At 43.7% G+C, this 25,000-nt stretch overlaps 1 protein-coding gene across 3 annotated transcripts in view; it reads right to left on the reverse strand.

Annotated features, from left to right (window-relative positions):
• LOC135099743 (trehalase-like) overlaps nt 1-25,000 on the reverse strand; it is a 194,293-nt gene that overhangs the window by 81,891 nt on the left and 87,402 nt on the right. Inside the window, exon 1 of one of the 3 annotated variants that reach the window (XM_064002239.1) lies at nt 6,595-6,738. The exons of the other annotated variants lie outside the window; for them this stretch is intronic. Within the exon in view, the coding sequence (XP_063858309.1) occupies nt 6,595-6,615 (21 nt within the window). The 5' untranslated portion in view covers nt 6,616-6,738. Of the gene's footprint in view, nt 1-6,594; nt 6,739-25,000 lie in introns of those variants that run through there. 3 annotated transcript variants of the gene reach the window in all.

Below are 25,000 nucleotides of genomic sequence, written 5' to 3' on the forward strand. Positions count from 1 at the left end.
TTACTTATTAACATCACTCACTCACACCCTGCCCGTCCGTTCCCAACACACACACATACACACACAAACATACACGCACTAAATATGCATGAACCAGTTATCACATACACTTCACTATCATTTACCTACCAATTCATATAATTATCTGTGGCATCCATATTCATACATTCATTACGCTGCTGTCCATCTACCCACCCACCTCCTCACCTCACCTCACCTCACCTGACACTCGCACATTTCATCTACCCGTTTCGGTGTCTTATCTCGACTACTTTTAACAGGCTTTAGTGGATGTTACTAGAGTTTCTGAAGGGTATTTTTATGATTCTGGAGGTAGGTTAATAATCATTCTACACCCTCAGTGGAAAGAAAAACCCATCAGAATTCGGATGCCTAAGAAAACTAGCCTGAAAAAAAAAGTGCCATCATACTAGACGGAGGATTAGGAAGTCCATTAATAAAGTCGTCCTTACCTAAAGCCTGATAACACAGAGAAAAATATTTAATGAGAAAAAGAAAGCAAGCCCCAAAATAACACACAAATAAGTGAAAACAAACCATACGCAAGATAAGGAAGTTTGCCATGAATAAACTCGTCCTTAGTTAAAAGCCTGATAACACAAGGAAAAAGGTTTAATTAGAAAAAAAAGAAAACAAGCCTGAAAACAACAACGAAAGAATAAACAAATAAATAGAATAAGGTGCCAACAAACCAGACGCAAGATCAGGAAAAATAAATAATAAATAAATAAATAAACTCGTCCTTAGTTAAGAACCTGATAACACAAGGAAAATAAAGTTTAATCAGAAAAATCAAACAAAACTGTAAAAAAGAAAAAAAAAGAAAACAGAAGCAAGATTAGGAAGCCTACCATAAACAAACTCTTCCTTAGTTAAAAACCTGAAAACATAAGCAAAAATAAAAAGGGTTTAATTAGAAAAGAAAAACGAGAGATTTAAGGGATCTCCGCGCTCCCTCCCCCGCATAAGTAGGTAATTCAAGTCAAATAAACCAATTAGGAGGAAAACACGTGTAATCTTAAGCAAACACATTACCTTGGGAGTAGTCGCTTTTTCGTTAAGACCGTAGCCTGGGAAAAAAAAATGCACGGGCACTTCATTACGCTGGTGTTAATTAGTAAACAAGGAGGAGGAGGAAGACGAAGAGGAGGAGGAGGAGGAGGAATGGTATTATGAGAAGGAAGAGAAGTATGAGAAAGAAAAACGAGAAGACAGAGGTTGACGAGGAGGAGGAGGAGGAGGAGGAGGAGGAGGAGGAGGAGGAGGAGGAGGAGGAGGAGGAGGACGAATGGGAGGAGAAGGACAAATGGGAGAAGTAGAAAGAGGAGTGGGTAAAAGTGAAGAAAGAGGACGTGGAAGAGGACGAGGATAAAGTCGACAACGATAAGAACGAACAACAAGAAAACTAAGAAGAACGAAAAGAACGAAGAGGAGAACGGAATCGAGAACACGGAAGAAGAGAGAAATGAAGACAAAGACAACGAAAACGAGAGCGAGAAAAAGAGAGAGAGAAAAAAAGGATCGAGGAGGGAGGAGTAGGGAGAAATCAGATAAGAGAGAGCCTACTGACTTATCACGAGGTTACCTGCTGACGTGGCCTACTCCCTTCTGTAGATCCTCACTTACAGCATGGGAGAAGGAGGAGGAGGAGGAGGAGGAGGGGCGGAGGCGGAAGAAGAGGAGGAAGAGGAGGAGGAGGAGGAGGAGGAGGAGGAGGAGGGGCGGAGGCGGAAGAAGAGGAGGAAGAGGAGGAGGAGGAGGAGGAGGAGGAGGAGAAAAATACACAGAAAAATAGAAGGAAAAAAGTACATAACGAGGAAAAAAGATAGGAGAAAGAAAAAAAGAGGTCACGAGAGAGAGAGAGAGAGAGAGAGAGAGAGAGAGAGAGAGAGAGAGAGAGAGAGAGAGAGAGAGAGAGAGAGAGAGAGAGAGAGAGAGAGAGAGAGAGAGCAGACCACTTCCATCCATAAAAATCCACGGGGGAAAATCTCGACACACTCCATCACAATGAATGATCGGCCTTTTATTCCGCGGTGCCACGACAATTACGTGTGTGTGTGTGTGTGTGTGTGTGTGTGTGTGTGTGTGTGTGTGTGTGTGTGTGTGTGTGTGTGTGTGTGTGTGTGTGTGTGTGTGTGTGTGTGTGTGTGTGTGGGTGGGTGGGTGAGTGGGTGGGTGGGTGGGTGGGTGTGTGTGTGTGTGTGTGTGTGTGTGTGTGTGTGTGTGTGTGTGGGTGGGTGGAAGGGTGTCTAGCTTTTATTAATCTTTTCCATCCAGCAACACACACACACACACACACACACACACACACACACACACACACACACACACACACACACACACACACACACATCACATACACAAATACCAGTACGACCTCATGGTGTAGTCTGGCGGAAGTCGTATCATAAATATAGAGAGGGAGAACAACAACATTCTTTTCAGAGAGAGAGAGAGAGAGAGAGAGAGAGAGAGAGAGAGAGAGAGAGAGAGAGAGAGAGAGAGAGAGAGAATCAACCTATCGAAAAGTGAGAGGTTTCAGTCCCCATGGGGAGGCGAGAGAAGGACGATGAGGAGGAGGAAGAAGAGGAAGTAGCAGCAGCAGCAGTAGTAGTAGTAGTAGTAGTAGTAGTAGTAGTAGTAGTAGTAGTAGTAGTAGTAGTAGTAGTAGTAGTAGTAGTAGTAGTAGTAGTAGTAGTAGTAGTAGTAGTAGTAGTAGTAGTAGTAGTAGTAGTAGTAGTAGTAGTAGTAGTAGTAGTAAAAGAAGAAGGAGGAGAAGGAGAAGAAGAAGGAGAAGAGGAGGAGGAGGAGAGGAGGAGGAGGAGGAGGAGGAGGAGGAGGAGGAGGAGGAGGAGGAGGAGGAGGAGGAAAAGAATGAATAAGAGGAGACCAAACGAGGCAGAGAAAATGACGGGAGGGGAGTCTTCACCTTACACCTCTCTCTCTCTCTCTCTCTCTCTCTCTCTCTCTCTCTCTCTCTCTCTCTCTCTCTCTCTCTCTCTCTCATTCAACTCAGGCTTTATCTATGCTATGTTTGCTTTTCTATTTTTTTTCTACCTTTTTCCCTCTAATTCTCAGTAAACGATGCAAGGAAATAGTTTGATACACTGCTACAAGTCTTCATCTAGTGCTTTAACTCAACCATTTTTCCACCATTAAAAAATATATTTTCGGCTTTAAAATCATTATTGTCACCTTCATCTTCCTTACTGTACACCTGATCTTTATTAACAATTTACGAACTATTTCTCATGCCTGTCTCGTACTAGCATACCGCCAGTTAACACTGTCCTTACCTCTATACATTATCTTACACGCGTCCTCACTTTTATGTTACCCCCCTGCCTCTGTTTGCCCACACGCCCCCGCTAGGCTCCCTGTCTCCCTGCCTCCCTCCCTCTCCTCGCTGCCGGTGGAAAGTTAGTACGCCCTCCATAAATGCATGCATGAAAAGCAAACACCGGTACGCGCAAGAGGAGAGTGAGTTGCCACACGAAAGAGTGACAAGAGCGACGGAGAGAAATGGGGAAAAAATGGTGATATTCAGCTCTGTGACACGAGGGAGGCGGATCTTCTTACGCCGCCCTGAGCCGCTCCTGGACACCGCTTGGAGAGAAGGACCCGCCGACTTTCATCCCAAAGGAATAAATTAGGGCGAGCAAACTTGTTTCTCCCCACAGAGGCAGAGGGACGGCTTTTGTACGGGACAAGGGAAAGAAAAGTGGAAAAAAAGAGAGAGGGAGACGGAGAGGGAAGGAGGTAGCTCAGGAAAAGAACGTATGAAATTTTTTTGGATTGTTGAAGAGAAAGCTATCGCAGGAGCCAAGTTTTTGGAGCGCTATCTTTTTCTCCTGGGATAACGAGAATCTATAGACAATCTCATTTAATTCTTCTCTTCTGCAGACAGCGCCATTTGCCGCACACTTTTATTCCATAGCACTAAAAAAAATACTCGTCCATCAAAGCCTCGCTCATCGTGCAGTTGGCGCGGGCACATCTCGGCGCCGCGGTATTCACACACCTGCAATATCTCACGTGGCTGTCTCGGGACATGCAGAGGGAAGCTTTAAATCAGCGTGCTTAACGAAGGCTCCAAACGCAGCTGCACTCACAGGGAAGAGGGGCGTGCACGGCCATTAGTTACCTGGGACTGACGCCACGCACAGGATGACCGTGCCCGCGACGTTATTCCGCTGCACCCTGAGCCATTCCTCGCGCCGCGCCGCTCAGGCTGCACTAGTAAATAACAACGCCACGGATAAACACCAACAGGGAGATCATCTGTTTTCTGAGTCTCCGGGGAATGCGACAACAATACCGGCGGAGCGAGGCACCTTACAACCCTCGGCCCGCGTCCCGGCGGTGGAAGCAATGGAAGTGTGTGTGGCCGGTCACAGGAGCAGCAACTAACACAACACAAAGGCTGCACACTGACATTACTTGTAACGATGTCAACACGGTGAGAGACATAAAGTTATGAACAACAGAATTGTCGCACACAGCCAAAAACATATTCTCTCTCTCTCTCTCTCTCTCTCTCTCTCTCTCTCTCTCTCTCTCTCTCTCTCTCTCTCTCTCTCTCTCTCTCTCTCTAAACGTGTATATATATATATATATATATATATATATATATATATATATATATATATATATATATATATATATATATATATATATATACAGGTAGTGCATGGCGGCGCCGTGTGGTGGGCGGGCAGGCAGTAATGAAGGCGGCGGCGCTGCTGGCCTGATATACGCAAAGCACCGGCAATTACGAGCTGAAAATGAGCCCCGCCTGTTGGGTCATCAGTATTTAGAGGCGTTCAATATTGCTGGAGGCGACCTTACAGCCAGCCGGGGGACGCCAACCCTCGAGACACACAACTTTGGAGCACCACAGCCGCCGGGGCTGTCACTTGTCCTGACCTCCTGGCTCGCCTTGGTTAATAAGTTTGTCTGTCAGTTTCTCTCTCTCTCTCTCTCTCTCTCTCTCTCTCTCTCTCTCTCTCTCTCTCTCTCTCTCTCTCTCTCTCTCTCTCTCTCTCTCTCTCTCTCAAACACACACCTTCACATGCTATTCATTGCTATTCCTCCCACCTATTTAGAATTCAGCTCGGCAAAGAACAGAAACACTATTACCCGCACGGGAGAACAAAATGCCTCCCGTTTAGACAATGGTGAATGAGGCACTCGGCGAGGGAATGCCGCAGAAACAACGCCCGACACCGGCATTACATTACCAAGAAATGTAAAGAAAGAAGGCAGCTCAGAAAACAAAAATGTTTATTGAAAACGATAAAATTCCATGCTAACAGGAATGGAAACTTAAATACTGCAATGATGTCACGAAATTCAGCGGATTTCATGCCTATAAATCGTATAACTGCAAAGAACAGGAAGAAATGGGGATGTTATAAGTGGGGGGGGTTATCTGATCTTTTCTTTTGTCAGAAACGTTTAGTGGTGTGCACTGGATGTCTGCAGATACGTTAAACTGATGTGAGGAGACAGGCTGAGGTGAAGAAAATGAAAGCAATAAGTTTACTAAGCAACGTCTAATAAAGGAGTTAATCAAGAAAGTAATCACAAAGAGTTTGCGCCAGAATGCATGACTCCAAGCAATGCATACATTCCCAAACACCATAATGTACGAAACAGAACCAATACGTGACGCGATCAAGTGCCTGACTTCGATTAGTTTCAAGATTCTGTGTCAGAACTTTGAATGTTCACTTTGCTACAACCTCAATTTGTTACAAGATTGTGGGGAATATCAGTTCATTATTCTGAATTGCTCTCCAGAAACTACTGCGCTCCTCTAAACACTAAAAATATCTTTCCATTAGTCTTTTAAAAATTACAGTATTTCACGCTTCTCCAGAAATTACGATATTCCCTCATGCTCCTCCAGAAATTACAATATTCACTCATGCTCCTCCAGAAATAAAAATATTCCCTCATGCTCCTCCAGAAATAAAAATATTCCCTCATACTCCTCCAGAAATTATAATATTCTCTCATGCTCCTCCAGAAATTAAAATATTCTCCAGTGCTCCTCCAGAAATTACAATATTCTCTCACGCTCCTCCAGAAATTATGATGTTCCTTTATGCTCCTGCAGGAACTACGTATAATATTCCAAAAATCAACATATTCTACTAAGAAATCCAACACTCATTAGAAAATTAAGATATCATAGCACGCCTCCAGACACTCCAGTACTTCTGAAACCTGCACAGTACTACTAATCATGGATGTAAGATTAAACTGTGAATAAAAGTGGAAAACAAAAGCAGGGCAGGAAGAAAACATGTTTGATTCAAGGTAGCTCATAAAACTATCCAATAACTCGAGCACGCCAACACCAGACGGGTTCAAGGGATGAAGTTGGGAGTTTTCTTGATGCTGTGGCGGTTGAGCTCTTCCTGACGATAGTGGTCAGGTTACGTAGTGCTGACAACAAAAGTATTCTCTCTCTCTCTCTCTCTCTCTCTCTCTCTCTCTCTCTCTCTCTCTCTCTCTCTCTCTCTCTCTCTCTCTCTCTCTGCAGTCGCCCACGAAATATTTACTTACAGATCGAGACATTCCGACCATTATCAAGGAGAGTTTTGGTGCTTCCCCATCACTGTGTGTCTCCTGCACGTACTAAAAGCACACTGGGAAGGGGCGCTAAGAGCAATGAGTGTGGTGTTATCACCCAAGATACGTCACGGAATGGAAGGACAGAACCAGGCCACAGGTGGTTCACACACCTGTGGTGCTATCTTGCTCAAACCATAAAATTAATGTTGTTGCTGGCCGAGAAAACACACACACACACACACACACACACACAAACTCTCTCTCTCTCTCTCTCTCTCTCTCTCTCTCTCTCTCTCTCTCTCTCTCTCTCTCTCTCTCTCTCTCTCTCTCATTCTCTTTTATTCATTTAGGAAAAAGCCACTGCATGTTGATTTCATTGTTTTATTCTTGTTATTGTCTCGTGTGCAAAATATGATTAATGGAAAAATAAGAATAGTAGTAATTACATGTTATTTCTTTATTGTAACAAATGGGAAAGGAATACTTAATTTCTTTATCATCGTTATTGAGAGTTGTAATATATTTGTCATTTTCTTGTGATCTTTTTTTTTTTTCATAAAACGTTGCGATGAAGCGCCATTTACTGCAATGAATGATGTTGCACTATTATTTTGGAACAATTTGCATGTATTGATACGAACAATTAATGACTACAGTCCTGGTGTGGCTGCGATTGCAATTGTACCTGGTGTTTGGGGGCCCCGTGCGGGAGTCTGCCCAATGGACCGTGGCCTCCCAATATGTACAACAATAATTGCACTGTTCATGTATTATACTCTCCATGTATCACACACACACACACACACACACACACACACACACACACACACACACACACACACACACACACACACACACACACACACACACACATAAGCACGCACGCACGCACGCACGCAAGCACACACACACACACACACACACACACACACACACACACACACACACACACACACACACACACACACACACGCACACACATAAGCACGCACGCACGCACGCACGCACGCAAGCACACACACACACACACACACACACACACACACACACACACACACACACACACACACACACACACACACACACACACACACAGCCCTTGATTATTCTTTCGGTCGAGTTCCTGGCGTTTTTGGCTTGAGGATAAGTTATCGCTCTTCCAAAGAAGCGCGGTATTGCGGGAGGGAAGAGAAGGAAAATTTCGTATCGACGGAGAGGAAGTGCCTTACTCCCAAAGACAAGTGGTGCTCCTCAGGGCCCAGGAGAGAGAGAGAGAGAGAGAGAGAGAGAGAGAGAGAGAGAGAGAGAGAGAGAGAGAGAGAGAGAGAGAGAGAGAGAGAGAGAGAGAGAGAGAGAGAGAGAGAGAGAGAGAGAGAGAGAGAGAGAGAGAGAGAGAGAGAGAGAGAGAGAGAGAGAGAGAGAGAGAGAGAGAGAGAGAGAGAGAGAGAATATGCAGCTGTTACAAAAGCACCTTATAAAAGACATACATACGCTACTACACACACACACACACATACACACACACACACACACACAACACACACACACACACACACACACAGTAATAAAAGAACACACAGCACACAGTCTTCACCAGGAACACCCGGCCGCCCCCAGTGCACGGCGGCTCCCACAACACGGGAGGTACTCGGCGCTGACAACACGGGAGGTACTCGGCACATTAGTCTCTCCCGCTGGGCCGCCGCGCGCTGAAACTTGCGTACCATTGAAATGAATGGATCTCTGACGTGTAGTGATGGTGCTGCATTAATGGCAGGACGTGCGCCATTACTCCTTCAAGATGCATGGACGTGCGAGATGATGGAGAGAGGAAGATAAGAAGAGAAGCTATAAGGGAATACATGAATGTGTTCGTTTTCCTATGCTACATTCATTAGGTAGCGTGTTACTCTCTTCTTCTTCGTCTTCTTCTTCCAGCTGATATAGGTCCTTTGTTGTTGTTATTGTTGCTGTTGTTGTTGTGTTAGAGAGAAAGTTTGGAGTTTTGTTGTATAGTTTTGTGAATGATAGAACCGTGTGTGCATGTATGTGTGTGTGTGTGTGTGTGTGTGTGTGTGTGTGTGTGTGTGTGTGTGTGTGTGTGTGTGTGTGTGTGTGTGTGTGTGTGTGTGTGTGTGTGTGTGTGTGTGTGTGTGTGTGTGTGTGTGTGTGTGTGTGTATATCTGGCAGTGCTCGTCAGTCGCTCCCTTGCATGTGTTCCTCAACATTCCAGGCTGCCTCGCTCGCCGCTTTTAAGGCCATGATGATCTGCCTTACCGGAGCCTGGCCACCACCCCCGCGTGCACCTCGCCTCTCCCTCGCCGACAAGTATTTTTAAGCAGCGCCACACGACCCTTCCAGCTATCCGTGAAACCTCTCCCAATACCCGGTCAAGGCGCTCCAGCCGGTTATTTCCCTCATTACCTCCCCGCCTGGTTATCTTCCTCCTCTTCTTTACCCCTCCTCATTTATTTTCTTCCTACTCTTCCAAAGTACCCCCAATATCTTCCTCTTCTTCCTCCACAAGCAATTAGCTCTGCTTCTCCTCTTTCAATTTTCATCTACTTTCCTTTTCTTCTTTCCTCTTCCTTCATTTTTTGTTACCTTCTTAAGTACTTTTTTCCAAAAGACCTCGATATCTTTTCTACCCTCTTTCCCTCTTTTTCCTTTCATACTCAGTTATCTCTGTTTTTCCTTCACTATTCATCTACTTTCATCTTTGTCTTTCTTTTTCTTCCCCCTTCTGGCTGAGATCTTCCTTTTTCTCCCAAGAGACAGCAATATCTTCTCTGTCTCTTCTGTCTCCACCGCATGCAATTATCACTCTCTCACCCTCTCTGGTTTTCCTTTTTTCATATATGATCTACTTTTCTCATAGCCTTCCTTCTTCCCCAGCTATTTTCCTGTTACTCTTCCGAGACACTCTCATATCTCTTTTCTCATCACACGTAATCATCTCTCCGCTTCTCCTTCTCCAATTTTTATCTACTTTTCTCTCCTCGATCCTATTTCTCCCTCTCAATTCCTCTTCCTCTCTTCCAAGTTACTTTTTTTTTCACGCTTTCTTTACTCCACTAAACCTCAGAGTCATATCTCCACTTCCTCCTCCAATTCTCATCTACCTTTTCTCTCCTCTATCTGATTTATCCTTCTCTTTCTCGGTTCCTCTTCTTCCCTTGAAAGTTACTTTTTTTTTTGTAGCATCGGAAAGATCTCTCCACTTCTCCTTTTTTAGTTCTCCTCTACTTTTTCTCCTTGATCCAATTTCTCCTTCCTCTTCTCAGTTCCTCCCTTCTAAGTTACATTTTTTCTAGTCTTCTCTACTTCACCAAACCTCGGAGCGACAGAGTGGCTGTCAATAACTGCCTCATCCTGCCCGTGATTCTCTACTTCGCCCCGCCCACGTGTCAGGTTACACCCTCTCCCGCGGTCACACAAGGGCATAATGAACCCAGATGCTACGGAGATTTATATGTGTAATGAAAAAAAAAAACCCCGAGATCGACCACAGAATATGATATGAGAAAAGAAAGGAAGGAAAGAATATTGAAAGAGGAATGAGAGACGAGTAAGAAAGTGAATGGAAATGTGGATATGTATAATTTGCCGTTTTGTAAAATGAAGCTTTGCCTGAGTTTGGGAGGAGCGGGGTGTGTGGTGCGCACGTAGATGTGCTACTGAGTGTGTGAGTAAGTGGGTGAGTAAGTTGAAGGGAGAGTGAGTTGGTCAGAGAGAGAGTGAGCAAGGGAGAATTAGTGAGTGAGCAAGTAATTGAGCGGCAGCGAGTGAAGTTAGCGTGAGCGAGTGAGTGAGTAGTTGAGCAGCAGTGAATGAAGTGAGTTAAACGTGGGCGAGCGAGTAAGGGAGCACCAGAGTGTAGTGTTGGAGGGAGCAAGTCAAGAGCGTGAGGAGTGTCGCGTCACAGCAAGTCAGTCAATCAAGCACTTGGGGTGAGCGCCTACTCAAAGGTAATTGGGTGGCGCCCTTAACTTTCAAGCCAGACGGCGGGACGCGCTCGTGCTGATTGGCAACTGAATGTTTATGGAACCGTATCCTCTTCTGGCACTTCCTCATCCTTTTCCTCTTCGTGACACGTCTAATCAGTGATCGCGTACAGCCGCCATCACTCAGTGCCAGACCGATGAGTGCCAGTAAGCCAGTGTCTCATAAGTCACTCTCATTGCTCTCTCGGTATACTTCGCCCGGTATTCACACGTCTGGCTCCAAACTCCGCAGCGTCGGATTCACGCCTCACATGCAACGCGGAGCCCCAAGTATGCATTGCAATTTTCTCCGCGGCATGACAGGCTCTCTAGGCGCGGGGTTTATTCTCAGACCCATCTCAGCTTTGTAGCTTCCCCTCCTCTGCTTACGAAAGGGATTTCCCGCCTCGTGTGCCACTGGGGATGAGCACCTTTATCAGTGTGTTGGGTATTTCCTGTTTACTTCTTTACGACTACTGCTACTACTACTGTTACTACTGCTGCTTCTTCTTGTTATTTTTTATTATTATTATTATTATTATTATTATTATTATTATTATTATTATTATTATTATTATTGTTGTTTTTGTTGTTTTTGTTGTTGTTGCTGTTGGCTGTTATTGTTGTTTCTGTTGTTATTGTTGTTGTTGTTGTTGTTGTTGTTGTTGTTGTTGTTGTTGTTGTTGTTATTATTATTATTATTATTATTATTATCATCATTATCATTATTATTATTATTACCATTATTACCATTATTATCATCATCATCATCATCACCATCATCATCACCATCATCATCATCATCACCATCCACCATCACCATCACCATCACCATCACCATCACCACCACCATCATCATCATCCTCACCACCACACACCAGCGCACTCGGCAAGCAGTCAAGCCAGCGCTCCAAACACAGCAAGACAACGACTGGAAAGCGCATGCATGAAAACACGCAAAACAAAGTACCGTCGACTTGAAACACAATAGAGCAGCAATTCATGAACGTTAATGATAAAAAAAAAAAAAAACACACGTACATACTCAAAACAACACAACAAGAAAACAGCGTGGCGGGGCGGCGTGCCCGGCATAAACCAGGCGTTCGGATCCCAGGGGCAGGTGCATAAAACCCAATTTCCCGTCAGACAAAAGATGCAGGTAGCGAAGGGACGGTGGACATTTCTTTCCTGGCTTGACGGGCGTGGCGTGAAGGCGGAGCGCGCAGGTGGCGTGGCGCTGAGCCGTCGGGTTAACGAGCAGCAGCAGAGATGATGGGGCGCGGAGGACACAAGGGCACGAGGTGGTTAGGGATGGGAGCACGCGGCGGCCAGACAGTACAGCACTCACACACACACACACACACACAAACAAACGCCCACCGGCACCCCACACCTTACACATACACGCACACCATCCAATCCATCCACACACACACACACACACACACACACACACACACACACACACACACACACACACACACACACATACACACACACACGTACGCATGCAGCTTAACCAAGACAACCCGATCTTCTTGCTCAGAATGGAGGAAAGAAAGACATGGAAACATATTCCATTCGCAAAGCCTTTCGCTGAGTCCATTTTATTTCAGTCGCTGAAATGAAGTCCTTGCAAAGCCTTTCCAATATCCGGTGGCTCGACCCCTCGACATAAAGCACGCGAGAAGCGGTGTGTGGCGGTGCTGGTGTAGAGGTGCCGTGGTGGTGGTGGTGGTGATAGTGGTCGCAGCGGCGACAACCCACGTTAGGTATGCCAGCCCAGCCACGCTACTTGCTAATTGTTCTTTTACCATGAGGTGAATACGAAAAAAGCGAGCAATACTTGTGTGATTTTTCTTTCTTTAGTTCCCTTCAAAACAGATCAGTGTGTGTTTTATATATATATATATATATATATATATATATATATATATATATATATATATATATATATATATATATATATATATATATATATATATATATATATATATATATATATATATATATATATATATATATATATATATATATATATATATATATATGACTGAAGAAAAAATTACATTGGAAAAGGTGTCTCATTTCAGTAAAATTTCAGACATACGCCAGTCACTGTCAATAAATGTCCATGTTGATCTGCAAGGAAAACACACACACACACACACACACACACACACACACACACACACACACACACACACACACACACACACACACATACAGGACACTCTGCCAGCGATGATTATTATTTTCCCCAGATGGACGTGATGAACTCAGTGCTGAAGACATGCAGGAAAGATATGCAGTCGAGGAAAAATACGGCAAGAAAAAACCTGCGCTCACGCAACCAGTACCATAGACAAGAAATGTAATCCTCACAAATGAAACAGGCCATCACTTTGTTGTGCACCAGGCATCCACTACACTATACACCCGAGCCATTTAGCACCACGACAACACGTCCTGCCGTAAGCAAAACAGTCAGCCACGGCACCACCAACACCACCACCACCAACACCTAGAAGTAGCAACAGAAACACAATGTCACCGAGTTTATTTGAGCGCAGGGTGAGGGTCGATACCACCAAGGATATTTAGCTGGACTGACTGAGCGCCTCCCCGCCCATCACGCTAACGAGGTGGCATGCAAAACAGAGTGCAAATATGACGGTCAGGGGCAGGGTTGTGTGTGTGTGTGTGTGTGTGTGTGTGTGTGTGTGTGTGGTGTGTGTGTGTGTGGTGTGTGTGTGTGTGTGTGTGTGTGTGTGTGTGTGTGTGTGTGTGTGTGTGTGTGTGTGTGTGTGTGTGTGTGTGTGTGTGTGTGTGTGTGTGTGTGTGACTGAAAATGTTGAGGGTTTAAACAAAAATTGATGAAATAGAGATCTTGAGTTCTTCCTTCATGAATTTATAGCATTGAGGACGTCAGTCAGAGGCTCACCAAGCTCCCATATCAGATAAATCACATATAACTTACATAATCCATTAGCTCTGTGTTTATTGAACAACTTTAAGGCATGAAACGGGAGCAGATACTTTCTCCACACACTTCCACAAACAGAATGCTAATGTCTACACCCGAGAAAAGCTTCCAGATATTTTGAATGCCGTGTCTATCGCAGCAAAAGACTGTGTGCTGTGTTAACCATTCTGGAGAAAAAAAAAGAGAGCCTGGCGTACAAACACGATAAGAAGGGTACAATATAAATGCTTTCAGTGGCATGATTTTTACGATTTATCTCCCTTTAAAACCATCAGAGCCAAACATGCGTAACCTCTAGCAAATCTTCCACCTCACCAACTTGCAAAAACACCGCCAGCTAGCGCCAGCAAGTTCGTTTTCTGTGAATAGATTGCACACACAAAGGAATATAGATCAAGCGATATTACAGCATTCGCTAGAAAATAATTTCGAAACTTTTCCCAGGGCCTGAAACATTATTATTCTGGATACGAAAATATGCAGCAAAATACGAGCTTTCCCATGGAGGCTCATGATTCGGGGCAAGACTTAAGACTTATTGGTTAAACTGAATATAAAGAGAGAATAGAGTAACTGTTCATTCTTATTAAAAAAATAACACACCTTGTACTGTGTGCATCTTGATATAACAACCAGAAACACAAGGGAATACAAAGGAAGAAGGAAAAACTGCAGTACATCTTTTGGGCCTTACGAGCTTGTTTGTCATAAGATACGCTATCTAATCTAAAATAAGAGATGTATGATAGTAAAACACGAGGACTGCTTTCCACCCACCTCTCATTCCGTCTGGCCTATGAACATGCTTGACTACACACACACACACACACACACACACACACACACACACACACACACACACACACACACACACACACACACACACACACACACACACACACACACACACACTTACACTACACTAAGTGGAAGAAGAGGAAAAGGGAAATGAAAGAAAATAAAAACTAGAAAACTGAATTGGAAACAAAAAGGAGAAAAAGGAAAAAAAGGGAAGGCAAACATAAGAAATACAAGTAAAAAGAATAGGCAACACACACACACACACACACACACACACACACACACACACACACACACACACACACACGTAAACAATAATAAGTTGAATAAAAACAAGTGCTTCCATTCTTTGCCATTATGTACAAGAACCACATTATTATTTACTTTCTATCCAACAAAAAGCTTCACTCCATAACACAATTCCCTGCATGCAAACTTCGGTAAAACTTTCAGATAGGTGGGAATTTTTTATTCTCTCTCTCTCTCTCTCTCTCTCTCTCTCCTCTCTCTCTCTCTCTCTCTCTCTCTCTCTCTCTCTCTCTCCTCTCTCTCTCTCTCTCCCTTTCCACGGTGCATATGATAACTTACTGCAAGGATTATCAACGAGAGAGAGAGAGAGAGAGAGAGAGAGAGAGAGAGAGAGAGAGAGAGAGAGAGAGAGAGAGAGAGAGAGAGAGAGAGAGAGAGAGAGAGAGAGAGAGAGAGAGAGAGAGAAAGCGCGGATTGCATTTACCATCACTGACAGATATAGGGCGAGAGGAAAATATGGAATATATTACATTTATGGTCAGAGAGAGAGAGAGAGAGAGAGAGAGAGAGAGAGAAGGAGAGAGAGAGAGGAGAGAGAGAGAGAGAGAGAGAGAGAGAGAGAGAGAGAGAAATCCCATTACACGTGCTATCACCAGCAGGCTGTATGAAAAAAAAAAATGACATCGATCATCGGTAGAGAGACCTGCGTAAAATAAATATGTATTGAGAGAGAGAGAGAGAGAGAGAGAGAGAGAGAGAGAGAGAGAGAGAGAGAGAGAGAGAGAGAGAGAGAGAGAGAGAGAGAGAGAGAGAGAGAGAGAGAGAGATGATGATGATGTAAGAGACAAATATCCTTATAACACTGTAAAGCAAGTATGCACTGAATAAAATAGACTTCGTACAAGTCGTGATGCATACTCGATCTTTTCACAAAAAAAATAATAGATAAATAAATAAATAAAATAGATCAAGAAATAAAAAGAAAGAAAGAAAAAACTATTTGGAGGATAATTTTTCGGAAGTCAAGCAGGTGAACTCTTGAGTGCTACCTAATGAGTCCTTGTAGGGAATCTTACAAAAAAAAAAAAAAAAAAAAACTACAGTTTAAATCATTCCCTTACTTCCTTTGTTGTCACTGGTCTTTAAAAATGATACCGGGATCTTGCACTACAAAATGTTACTAAGCTAAAGGAGAATGTATGGCAGTGAAAGGGTAAATAAGATATCACGCTGTGCCTGGCGATCACCTCCTCGCCATTCAAGCATTTCCCAGTGTTCCTTATGAGGCAAAAGTTCGTGTCCAACCAGACAAAGACACCATCGCCCTCAGGAGGCAGGCCATGGCGGTGCTCCTGTTTCTCACGTACGTTGAAAAGGGAAATCCGTCAACCACTATCTGTTATCTTTTGTTTTACCCGTTTGGTGACATCATCTTTACTCATCAGTTTTCATTATTTCTTTCGTTGCTTATGAAGTTAATCGATTGATTAGTTAATGCAGTGTACAGCTGATCAACTATCAATCATCGTCTGGTTTAATCCTCTATCAGTTTATTTATTTATTTATTTTTTTTTGTGTGTGTGTAGGAAAAGTTTTCATTCTCAGTTCTAGGAAAAATTATAAGTACATGTTTCCTGCAGATAAGGTGGTGTGCTTGTTTCTTCCTGTCAGCAGTGTACCAGGGGAGGAACAAGAGGAGGAGGAGGAGGAGGAGGAAGAGGAGGAGGAGGAGGAGGAGGAGGAGGAGGAGGAGGAGGAGGAGGAGGAGGGTTGGTATAAAAAAAAAAGGAAAAAAATAAAAAAAACCCAGCCTGTGTTTTTTTTATATTTTATATACATATAAATTTTCTTTTATATCATATTCATAAATAAGGTTATATATATATATATATATATATATATATATATATATATATATATATATATATATATATATATATATATATATATATATATATATATATATATATATATATATATATATATATATATATATATATATAATCAGATGGCTCCCTACTTGATGGAGCAGCTTTTCTACTTATATTTCACACAAAAGCAACACCTGTCATCTTTTTTGATAGCAGCTGCCATTGGTTAGATCTGCCTTTGACGTGAATCTTGGCCCTGCCTTCTTCCTATCCCCTCCACATCCTCATTCCCGTCTTCTCTCCATCCCCCATGCTTCTCATGCCTCCTTCATACATACATACATACAGTGAGACAGAGAGAGAGAGAGAGAGAGAGAGAGAGAGAGAGAGAGAGAGAGAGAGAGAGAGAGAGAGAGAGAGAGAGAGAGAGAGAGAGAGAGAGAGAGAGAGAGAGAGAGAGAGAGAGAGATTTTTGAATGGAGGAGACAGGGAAGGGGTATGAGAAATGTAGAAACAAGGAGGGAGTGGGGATGGGAAGCAGACATGGAGTGAGGTTGAGAAAGGAGGTGTAGCTTAATTGACACGTCACGACTTCCGGCCTGTGATATTTACCTATCTAACCACTGTGCTCCGGATGCTTAAAAAAACGTATGCCCACGAGCGGTAACTTATCTAATTTCTAATACTATAATTCTCTCTCTCTCTCTCTCTCTCTCTCTCTCTCTCTCTCTCTCTCTCTCTCTCTCTCTCTCTCTCTCTCTCTCTCTCTCTCTCTCGAGTCAACCCTTCAGTTGCCACAGAAATATGAGGCAGGAATAGTTGTTTTTCTGGGTGTAAGTACGACACACACACACACACACACACACACACACACACACACACACACACACACACACACACACACACACACACACACACACACACATTTACGATTTGGGGTGGTTGGAGGGTAGAAAATTACAGAAGTGGTGGTAATGGGTGAAGGAGAGGAAAGGGAAGGTTAAGTTATCAGAAAAGAGATTAGTGGGCAGCTGTGTGTTTACGAGCGTGAGTGAGTCACATTCTCTCTCTCTCTCTCTCTCTGTATATATATATATATATATATATATATATATATATATATATATATATATATATATATATATATATATATATATATATATATATATATATATATATATATATATACATATCAGAAGAGGAGGCAGTAGGCACCTGCCGAAACGATAATTACTCCCAGTGAGGTTTAAAGCACTGGATCAGGGGGTGATGTGAACTTATCATTAAACCCAGCTGTGACCTCACTGAATGTTTCCCTTTGTGTCTCACAATACAAGGGAGCAGTCATAGCCTGTCCTCTAAAGACAACTCTCTTCGTTCACACAAAACTACAAGCACCTAATTACACACACACACACACACACACACACACACACACACACACACACACACACACACACACACACACACACACACACACACACACACACACACACACACACACCCTTCACTCAAAAATTCAAAATTTTCCTCACTGAACTTTTCCTCACTGAAACTCAGGTGTCTGAGGCAAATGACAGTAGCACCTTCTCTGTTCCCTCCTACTTTCCCTATCCTCATTTTCAGTCCAAAGCTGGATGTTGCGTTTATGTGCGCAACGACTTAACCTGCTCTAGTGCCCACGCTCTTGAATCTTCCGAGTTTTCAACCATCTGGCTACGACTACAGAGTAACTCTCAAACTAAATTTATCTGTGCTGTATACCTCTCACCTAACCCCTCTGACTAAAAGAAATTCTTTGACCACTTATCTTCCAAAATGGGGCACATTCTGACTCTCTTCCCTTTTGCAGATATCTCCATTCTTGGAGACTTCAATGTTCACCACCAGCTTTGGCTTTCCTCTCCTTTCACTGACCATCCTGGTGAATTAGCCCTCAACTTTGCTATCCTCCACGACTCAGAGCAATTGGTGCAACACCCGACTCGTATTTCTGACCGTCTTGGAGATACGCCCAACATTCTTGAACTTTTCCTACCTTCTAATCCTTCTGCTTATGCTGTTACCCTCTCTTCTCTGTTGGACTCGTCTCTGCGTGTCAAGCGCATAACAGAGGCGATAATGTCTGGCATGGAGGCGTACATTCCTTACTCTTTTTCTCGACCTAAATCTCCCAAATCTTGGTTTAACACAGCATGTTCTCGTGCTAGACATGATAGAGAGGTGGCCCACAAAAGGTACTTCCATCACCAGAATCTTATGCACTTTATATTTCTGCCCGGAGCCATGCCAAGTCTGTTCTCCAACTAGCCAAAAACTCCTTCATTAATACAAAGTGTCAAAATCTTTCAAGATCTAACTCCCCTCGTGACTTCTGGCGTCTAGCTAAAAGCATCTCCAATAACTTTGCTTCTTCTTTCCCTCCTTTTATTCAACCAGATGGCACCACTGCTATCACATCTATCTCTAAAGCTAAATTCCGCTCAAACCTTTGCTAAAAACACTACCTTGGAAGATTCAGGGCTTGTTCCTCCCTCTCCTCCATCCTCTGACTACTTCATGCTTCCTATTAAAATTCTTCGCAATGATGTTTTCCATGCTTTCGCTGGCCTAAACCCTCGGAAGGCTTATGGACCTGATGGGGTTCCTCCTATTGTTCTCCAAAACTGTGCCTCCGTGCTTGCACCTTGCCTAGTCAAACCCTCTCATCTCTGTCTGTCAACATCTACCTTTCCTTTTTGTTGGAAGTTTGCCTACGTTCATTCTGTTCCTAAAAAAGGGTGGCCATTCTAATCCCTCAAACTACCGTCCTATCTAAAATTTTTGAATCTATTCTCAACAGGAAGATTCTTGAACATCTATTTCTTCACAACCTTCTATCTGATCGCCAGTATGGATTCCGTCAAGGCCACTCTACTGGTGATCTTCTAGCTTTCCTTACCGAGTCTTGGTCATCCTCTTTTAAAGATTTTGGTGAAGCTTTTGCTGTTGTCTTAGACATATCAAAAGCTTTTGATCGAGTCTGTCACAAAGCTTTGATTTCCAAACTACCCTTCTATGGCTTCTATTCTTCTCTCTGTAACTTTATCTCAAGTTTCCTTTTTGACCATTCTATTTCTGCTGTGGTAGAGGGTCACTGTTCTTCTCCTAAATCTATTAACAGTAGTGTTCCTCAGGGTTCTGTACTGTCACCCACTCTCTTCCTATTATTCATCAATGATTTCCTAAACCAAACTTCTTGTCCTATCCACTTGTACACTGATGATACTACCCTGCACTTTTCACGTCTTTCCCTAGATGGCCAACCCTTCAGGAAATAAACATTTCACGCAGGGAAGCCATAGAACGCCTGACTTCTGATCTCTCTAAAATTTCTGATTGAGGTAGAACAAACTTGGTATTGTTCAATGCCTCAAAAACTCAATTCCTCCATCCATCAACTTGACACAACCTTCCAGACAACTATCCCCTCTTCAGTGACACTCAGTTGACCCCCTCTTCTACAATGAAAATCCTCGGTCTATCCTTTTCTTATAATCTAAACTGGAAATTTCACATCTCATCTTTAGCTAAAACAGCTTCAATGAAGTTAGGGGTTCTGAGATGTCTCCGCCAGTTTTTCTCACCTTCCCAGCTGCTAACTCTGTACAAGCTGCTTGTACAGAGTTGTATCCGTCCATGTAAGGAATATGCTTCACATGTCTGGGGGGATTCCATTCATACTCGTAACCCTCCTCTAGACAGGGTGGAATCAAAAGCTTTTCGTCTCATCAACTTCTCTCTTCTAACTGAATGTCTTCAGCCTCTTTCTCATCGCCGCAATGAAGCATCTCCAGCTATTTTCTACCGATATTTTAATGTTAACTTCTCTTCTGATCTTGTTAACTGTAAGCTTCCCCTCCTCCCGCGGCCTCGCTGCACAAGACTTTCTTCTTTCTCTCACCCCTATTCTGTCCACCTCTCTAATGCAAGAGTTAACCAGTATTCTCAGTCATTCATCCCTTTCTTTGATAAACTCTGGAACTCCCTGCCTGCTTCTGTATTCCCACCTCCCTCTGGCTTGAATTCCTTCAAGAGGGAGGTTTCAAGACACAAATCATTCAATTTTTGACCATCGCTTCGGACCCTATTTGGTGACCAGCATCTCAGTGAGCTTTTTTTTTTTTTTTACTGGATTTTTATTGCCCTTGGCTGGTGTTCCTTCTACATAAAACACACACACACACACACACACACACACACACACACACACAGAGAGAGAGAGAGAGAGAGAGAGAGAGAGAGAGAGAGAGAGAGAGAGAGAGAGAGAGAGAGAGAGAGAGAGAGAGAGAGAGAGAGAGAGAGAGAGAGAGAGAGAGAGAGAGAGAGAGAGAGAGAGAGAGAGAGAGAGAGAGAGAGAGAGAATATGTAGGGAGGAGGGAGGGGGAGGAGGGTAAGTGGGCAAGGAATGAACAAGGGGAGGGCGGGGAACTGTATCCCCCCTTTACTATTTCCCCTCCCTGTTGGAGGGGCTATAGGATGAAGAGAAGGATAGGGGGATATGGAAGATAAGGGAAGGACCATAGGGGGGAAAACTATGATGTAAGGCTCTGCAAATGAGATTTCCTCATTCTGGAGAAAGGGTGCGGCATGATGTAGCTCATTTATGTGACCGGTGGGAACAGGGGAGGTGGGAGGATCAATAGATGCTCAACGACATATACGGAGTCTATGAAGACAAGTCAAAACAGAGTATGGGATTGCTCAACAGCAAGTCAAAGCAGCATATAGGATTACCCAAAAACAAACTAAAACTGGATATGGGACTGCTCAGCAACAATTAAAATAGAATCCAGCCATGATGCCTACGTAGGTGTCGCTGTATATTCCACTGATGCTTCATGACGCCTTCGTAGGAGGAATGGTATCGAAAGGGTTAAAATCCCTGAGCTGACGTGTGGCTTTAGCTAAAAATAAGGGTAGAAAGGCTGCTTCATCAGGTACGGAACTGTCTGTACATATACATAAAAATTGTCAAAGTAGTCAAGCCTGACCCGTTCATTTCCTGTACAGTACAAATTAACACAGGCTTTGTCCAACTGAACCAACCTGTATCAGGATGATTTTAAAAAAGTCCCTGTCCTACAGATAACATTTCAAATCTCTAGACTACTTTTTAATTGCTTATTTAAGCTGATTTACATATAAATATGAAGAAAAAACGAAAATAAACCCCAGAAACCAATAAAACAAACAAAAAATAAATAAAACACAAAAAAGCAACCATAAAATATAAAAAAAAGAGTATTTTTTTTTTTTTTTTTAATCCTGTGGGAGAGGAGGAGTTTTCCTATTTTTCGTCCTCCTCCTCGCTCCAGTAACGAAGATCACAGCAGTAGAGTAGTCCGTCAAACCAATAACATCGTTAAAATCCAACTTGCTTTCTGTTGCCTGCTGCTCCCATGTTCCTGTTGTGTTTCTGAACAAAGCATATATTTCCCAACACAAAACAAAACAAATCACCGGCAGGAAGGACCACCACCACCACCACCACCACCACCAGCACTACCCTTCCAACTAAGTACCCTGGAAAATCAACTTTCGCAGCATAAAAACCGAAACACAAACACTCGAGTGCAATCAGAAGGAACATAAAACATGACTCTGTTCAAAGGTATTAAAGATTACGTGAGGGAGTCCCGAGTGATCACCCTGAGAGAGAGAGAGAGAGAGAGAGAGAGAGAGAGAGAGAGAGAGAGAGAGAGAGAGAGAGAGAGAGAGAGAGAGAGAGAGAGAGAGAGAGAGAGAGAGAGAGAGAGAGAGAGAGAGAGAGAGAGAGAGAAGGGAATTACAAACTGAAACAAAAGGGAGAGGAAGAGAGAGAGAGGGACGGAGGGGAGAGGTTGAGATAGATAGTGCAGGCAGGAGTGAGGAGAGGAGGAAGGAGAACGAAAGGGGAAGAAGGAGAAAAGAAAGACGGGAGGGAGGGAGGGAGGGAGGGAGAGAAGATTAGTTTGGAAATGGGGAAGACAAAAAGAAAGGAAAGGGAACGGAGGGGGGTAACACAAAAGGAAGGTAGGGATGAACTAAGAAAGTGAGGAATAATGAGAAAAGAACGGGAGACGATGGAAGGGAAGTGAGAAGAAAAGTTGGGAGAGGAAGAATGGATGGGGAAAGAGAAGGACGAATAGAGAAATACGTAAGAAAGACATAATGGCAAAGGCGATAAAGACAAGAAGCGTGGAGGAAGGGAAGGAAGAAAGGACGGAGCGGAGAGGAGTTTCAGATAAAGGAAAGAGGATACAGAAGCCTCGCAAAGTACAAAGATCGATGAATAAAGAAATCAATAAAAGATGGTGAAGAGCCAAAGATTAAAGGAAGAAAGGAAAGAAGGAATGAAGGAGGGAAAGTGGGAAGGAGGGAAGGAAAGTGGGAGATAGCTAGGAAGAAGGAAGGAAGGAGGAGGCAAGAGGAAGAGGGAGAGAGAGAGAGATAAGAGTAAGGAAATAAGGACAAGATCAGACGAAGAACAGAGAAGAAAGTATCTCAATATTCCTTACGAGACGGATATGGTGAGGCTCAGGAGACTGGGGCCGCTTGTGACGGTGGTGTTAGTAGGAGGAGGAGGAGGAGGAGGAGGAGAGGAAGAGAAGGAGGATAGATTGATAGACATTTGGCGCTGCACAAGGAAGAGGAGAAAAGAAAAGTAAGGGAAAGAGGAGAGAAAAAAAACAAAAGTTGAACAAATAGGACGGAAGAGTGACTGAGGAGAAAATTATGGAGGTGAGAGAGAGAGGGAGGGAAGGAGAGAGGGATGGAGGGAGGGAGGGAGGGAGGTTAATTAAAACGAGGTATTAATTATGCCTCTTCCAGAAAACTGTGGAGCAGCCTGCCTTTCATTTTTTTCTCATTTCTACATAAACTCCCCCGTAACGGAAGGAAATTAAGCGTTCAACGTTCTTTTTTCTTCTTCTTTTTTAACATTAATTTTGCATCACTGCCACACCAAATACAGAACAGGGAGGAAGAACAAACAGCAGCAGACCCACTGACCGTCGCGATGAGTGTGGATGATCGTGGCAAGCTATACAATGTGTTATCATAAGTGATTAGCGCCTTCAGTTCTTTATCTTTGCTTAGATGTGCTGAGATGTGTCTGATTTCCGTCGGTTTCTCTATCCATTTTAATTCCTTTACTTTCTTGTCTCTCTCTCTCTCTCTCTCTCTCTCTCTCTCTCTCTCTCTCTCTCTCTCTCTCTCTCTCTCTCTCTCTCTCACCTTCCCTGGTAAGCAAAGAGAGGAGTACCAGACATTTTCAAGATCGACACGGCATCTTTACTTGCTCACACAGAAGCCTCTTGCTGCCTGCGTATACTTGAGAGAGAGAGAGAGAGAGAGAGAGAGAGAGAGAGAGAGAGAGAGAGAGAGAGAGAGAGAGAGAGAGAGAGAGAGAGAGAGAGAGAGAGAGAGAGAGAGAGAGAGAGAGAGAGAGAGAGAGGGAGGGAGGGAGGGAGGGAGGGAGGGAGGGAGGGAGGGAGAGAGAGAGAGAGAGAGAGAGAGAGAGAGAGAGAGAGAGAGAGAGAGAGAGAGAGAGAGAGAGAGAGAGAGAGAGAGAGAGAGAGAGAGAGAGAGAGAGAGAGAGAGAGAGAGAGAGAGAGAGAGAGAGAGAGAGAGAGAGAGAGAGAGAGAGAGAAAAAATGTAACAGGAGAGAAAAAAAGAAAAAAAAAGAAATAATATAAAAAGCAGAAACAACTGACTGAACCAGCTGTAAACGAAACACTAGGAGAGAGGGAGAGCAGCTGATGGGTGGGTGGGGAGGAGCCTTCAACTTTACTACCTTACATCTTGATATTTCATTGTGTAACTTTCCACAAACAGTCTCGTGTGGACTAACAGATCCGCTAGCGTTTGTTCTTCCATTGTGTTCCTTCGTGATGAGGTAAATTTAGGTCAGATTCAGTTAGGTTAGGTTGATGGTGAGTGTGATAGCCAGGAATGCTTTGGTCATGCTTAGGTACGCTGGGTAATGTTGATGAATGATAAATGAGGTGTATACACATTCTCTCTCTCTCTCTCTCTCTCTCTCTCTCTCTCTCTCTCTCTCTCTCTCTCTCTCTCTCTCTCTCTCTCTCTCTCTCTCTCTCTCTCTCTCTCTCTCTCTCTATGTAATCATAGCTACGGCTCGACTTTTCTTGAAACCTGACACACCTTCGTTTTCTGTCCACTTACTCGTATTCTCTTCTCCTCCTCTTCCTCCTCCTTCTCGTCCTCCTCCTCCTCCTCCTCCTCCTCCTCCTCCTCCTCCTCCTCCTCCTCCTCCTCCTCCTCCTCCTCCTCCTCCTCCTCCTCCTCCTCCTCTTCCTCCTCCTCCTCCTTCTCCACCACCACCACCACCACCACCACCACCACCACCACCACTACCATTTCCTCTTCCTTTCTTCCACGCCCTACTTCTTTCCCTTTTCCTTCTGCCCCACAATTTTTCACTTTCGCCATACGCCTAAAAGCCATCGCGGCCGAGAAA

Source organism: Scylla paramamosain, chromosome 4 (genome assembly GCF_035594125.1).
Source record: "Scylla paramamosain isolate STU-SP2022 chromosome 4, ASM3559412v1, whole genome shotgun sequence".
NCBI lineage: Eukaryota > Metazoa > Arthropoda > Malacostraca > Decapoda > Portunidae > Scylla > Scylla paramamosain.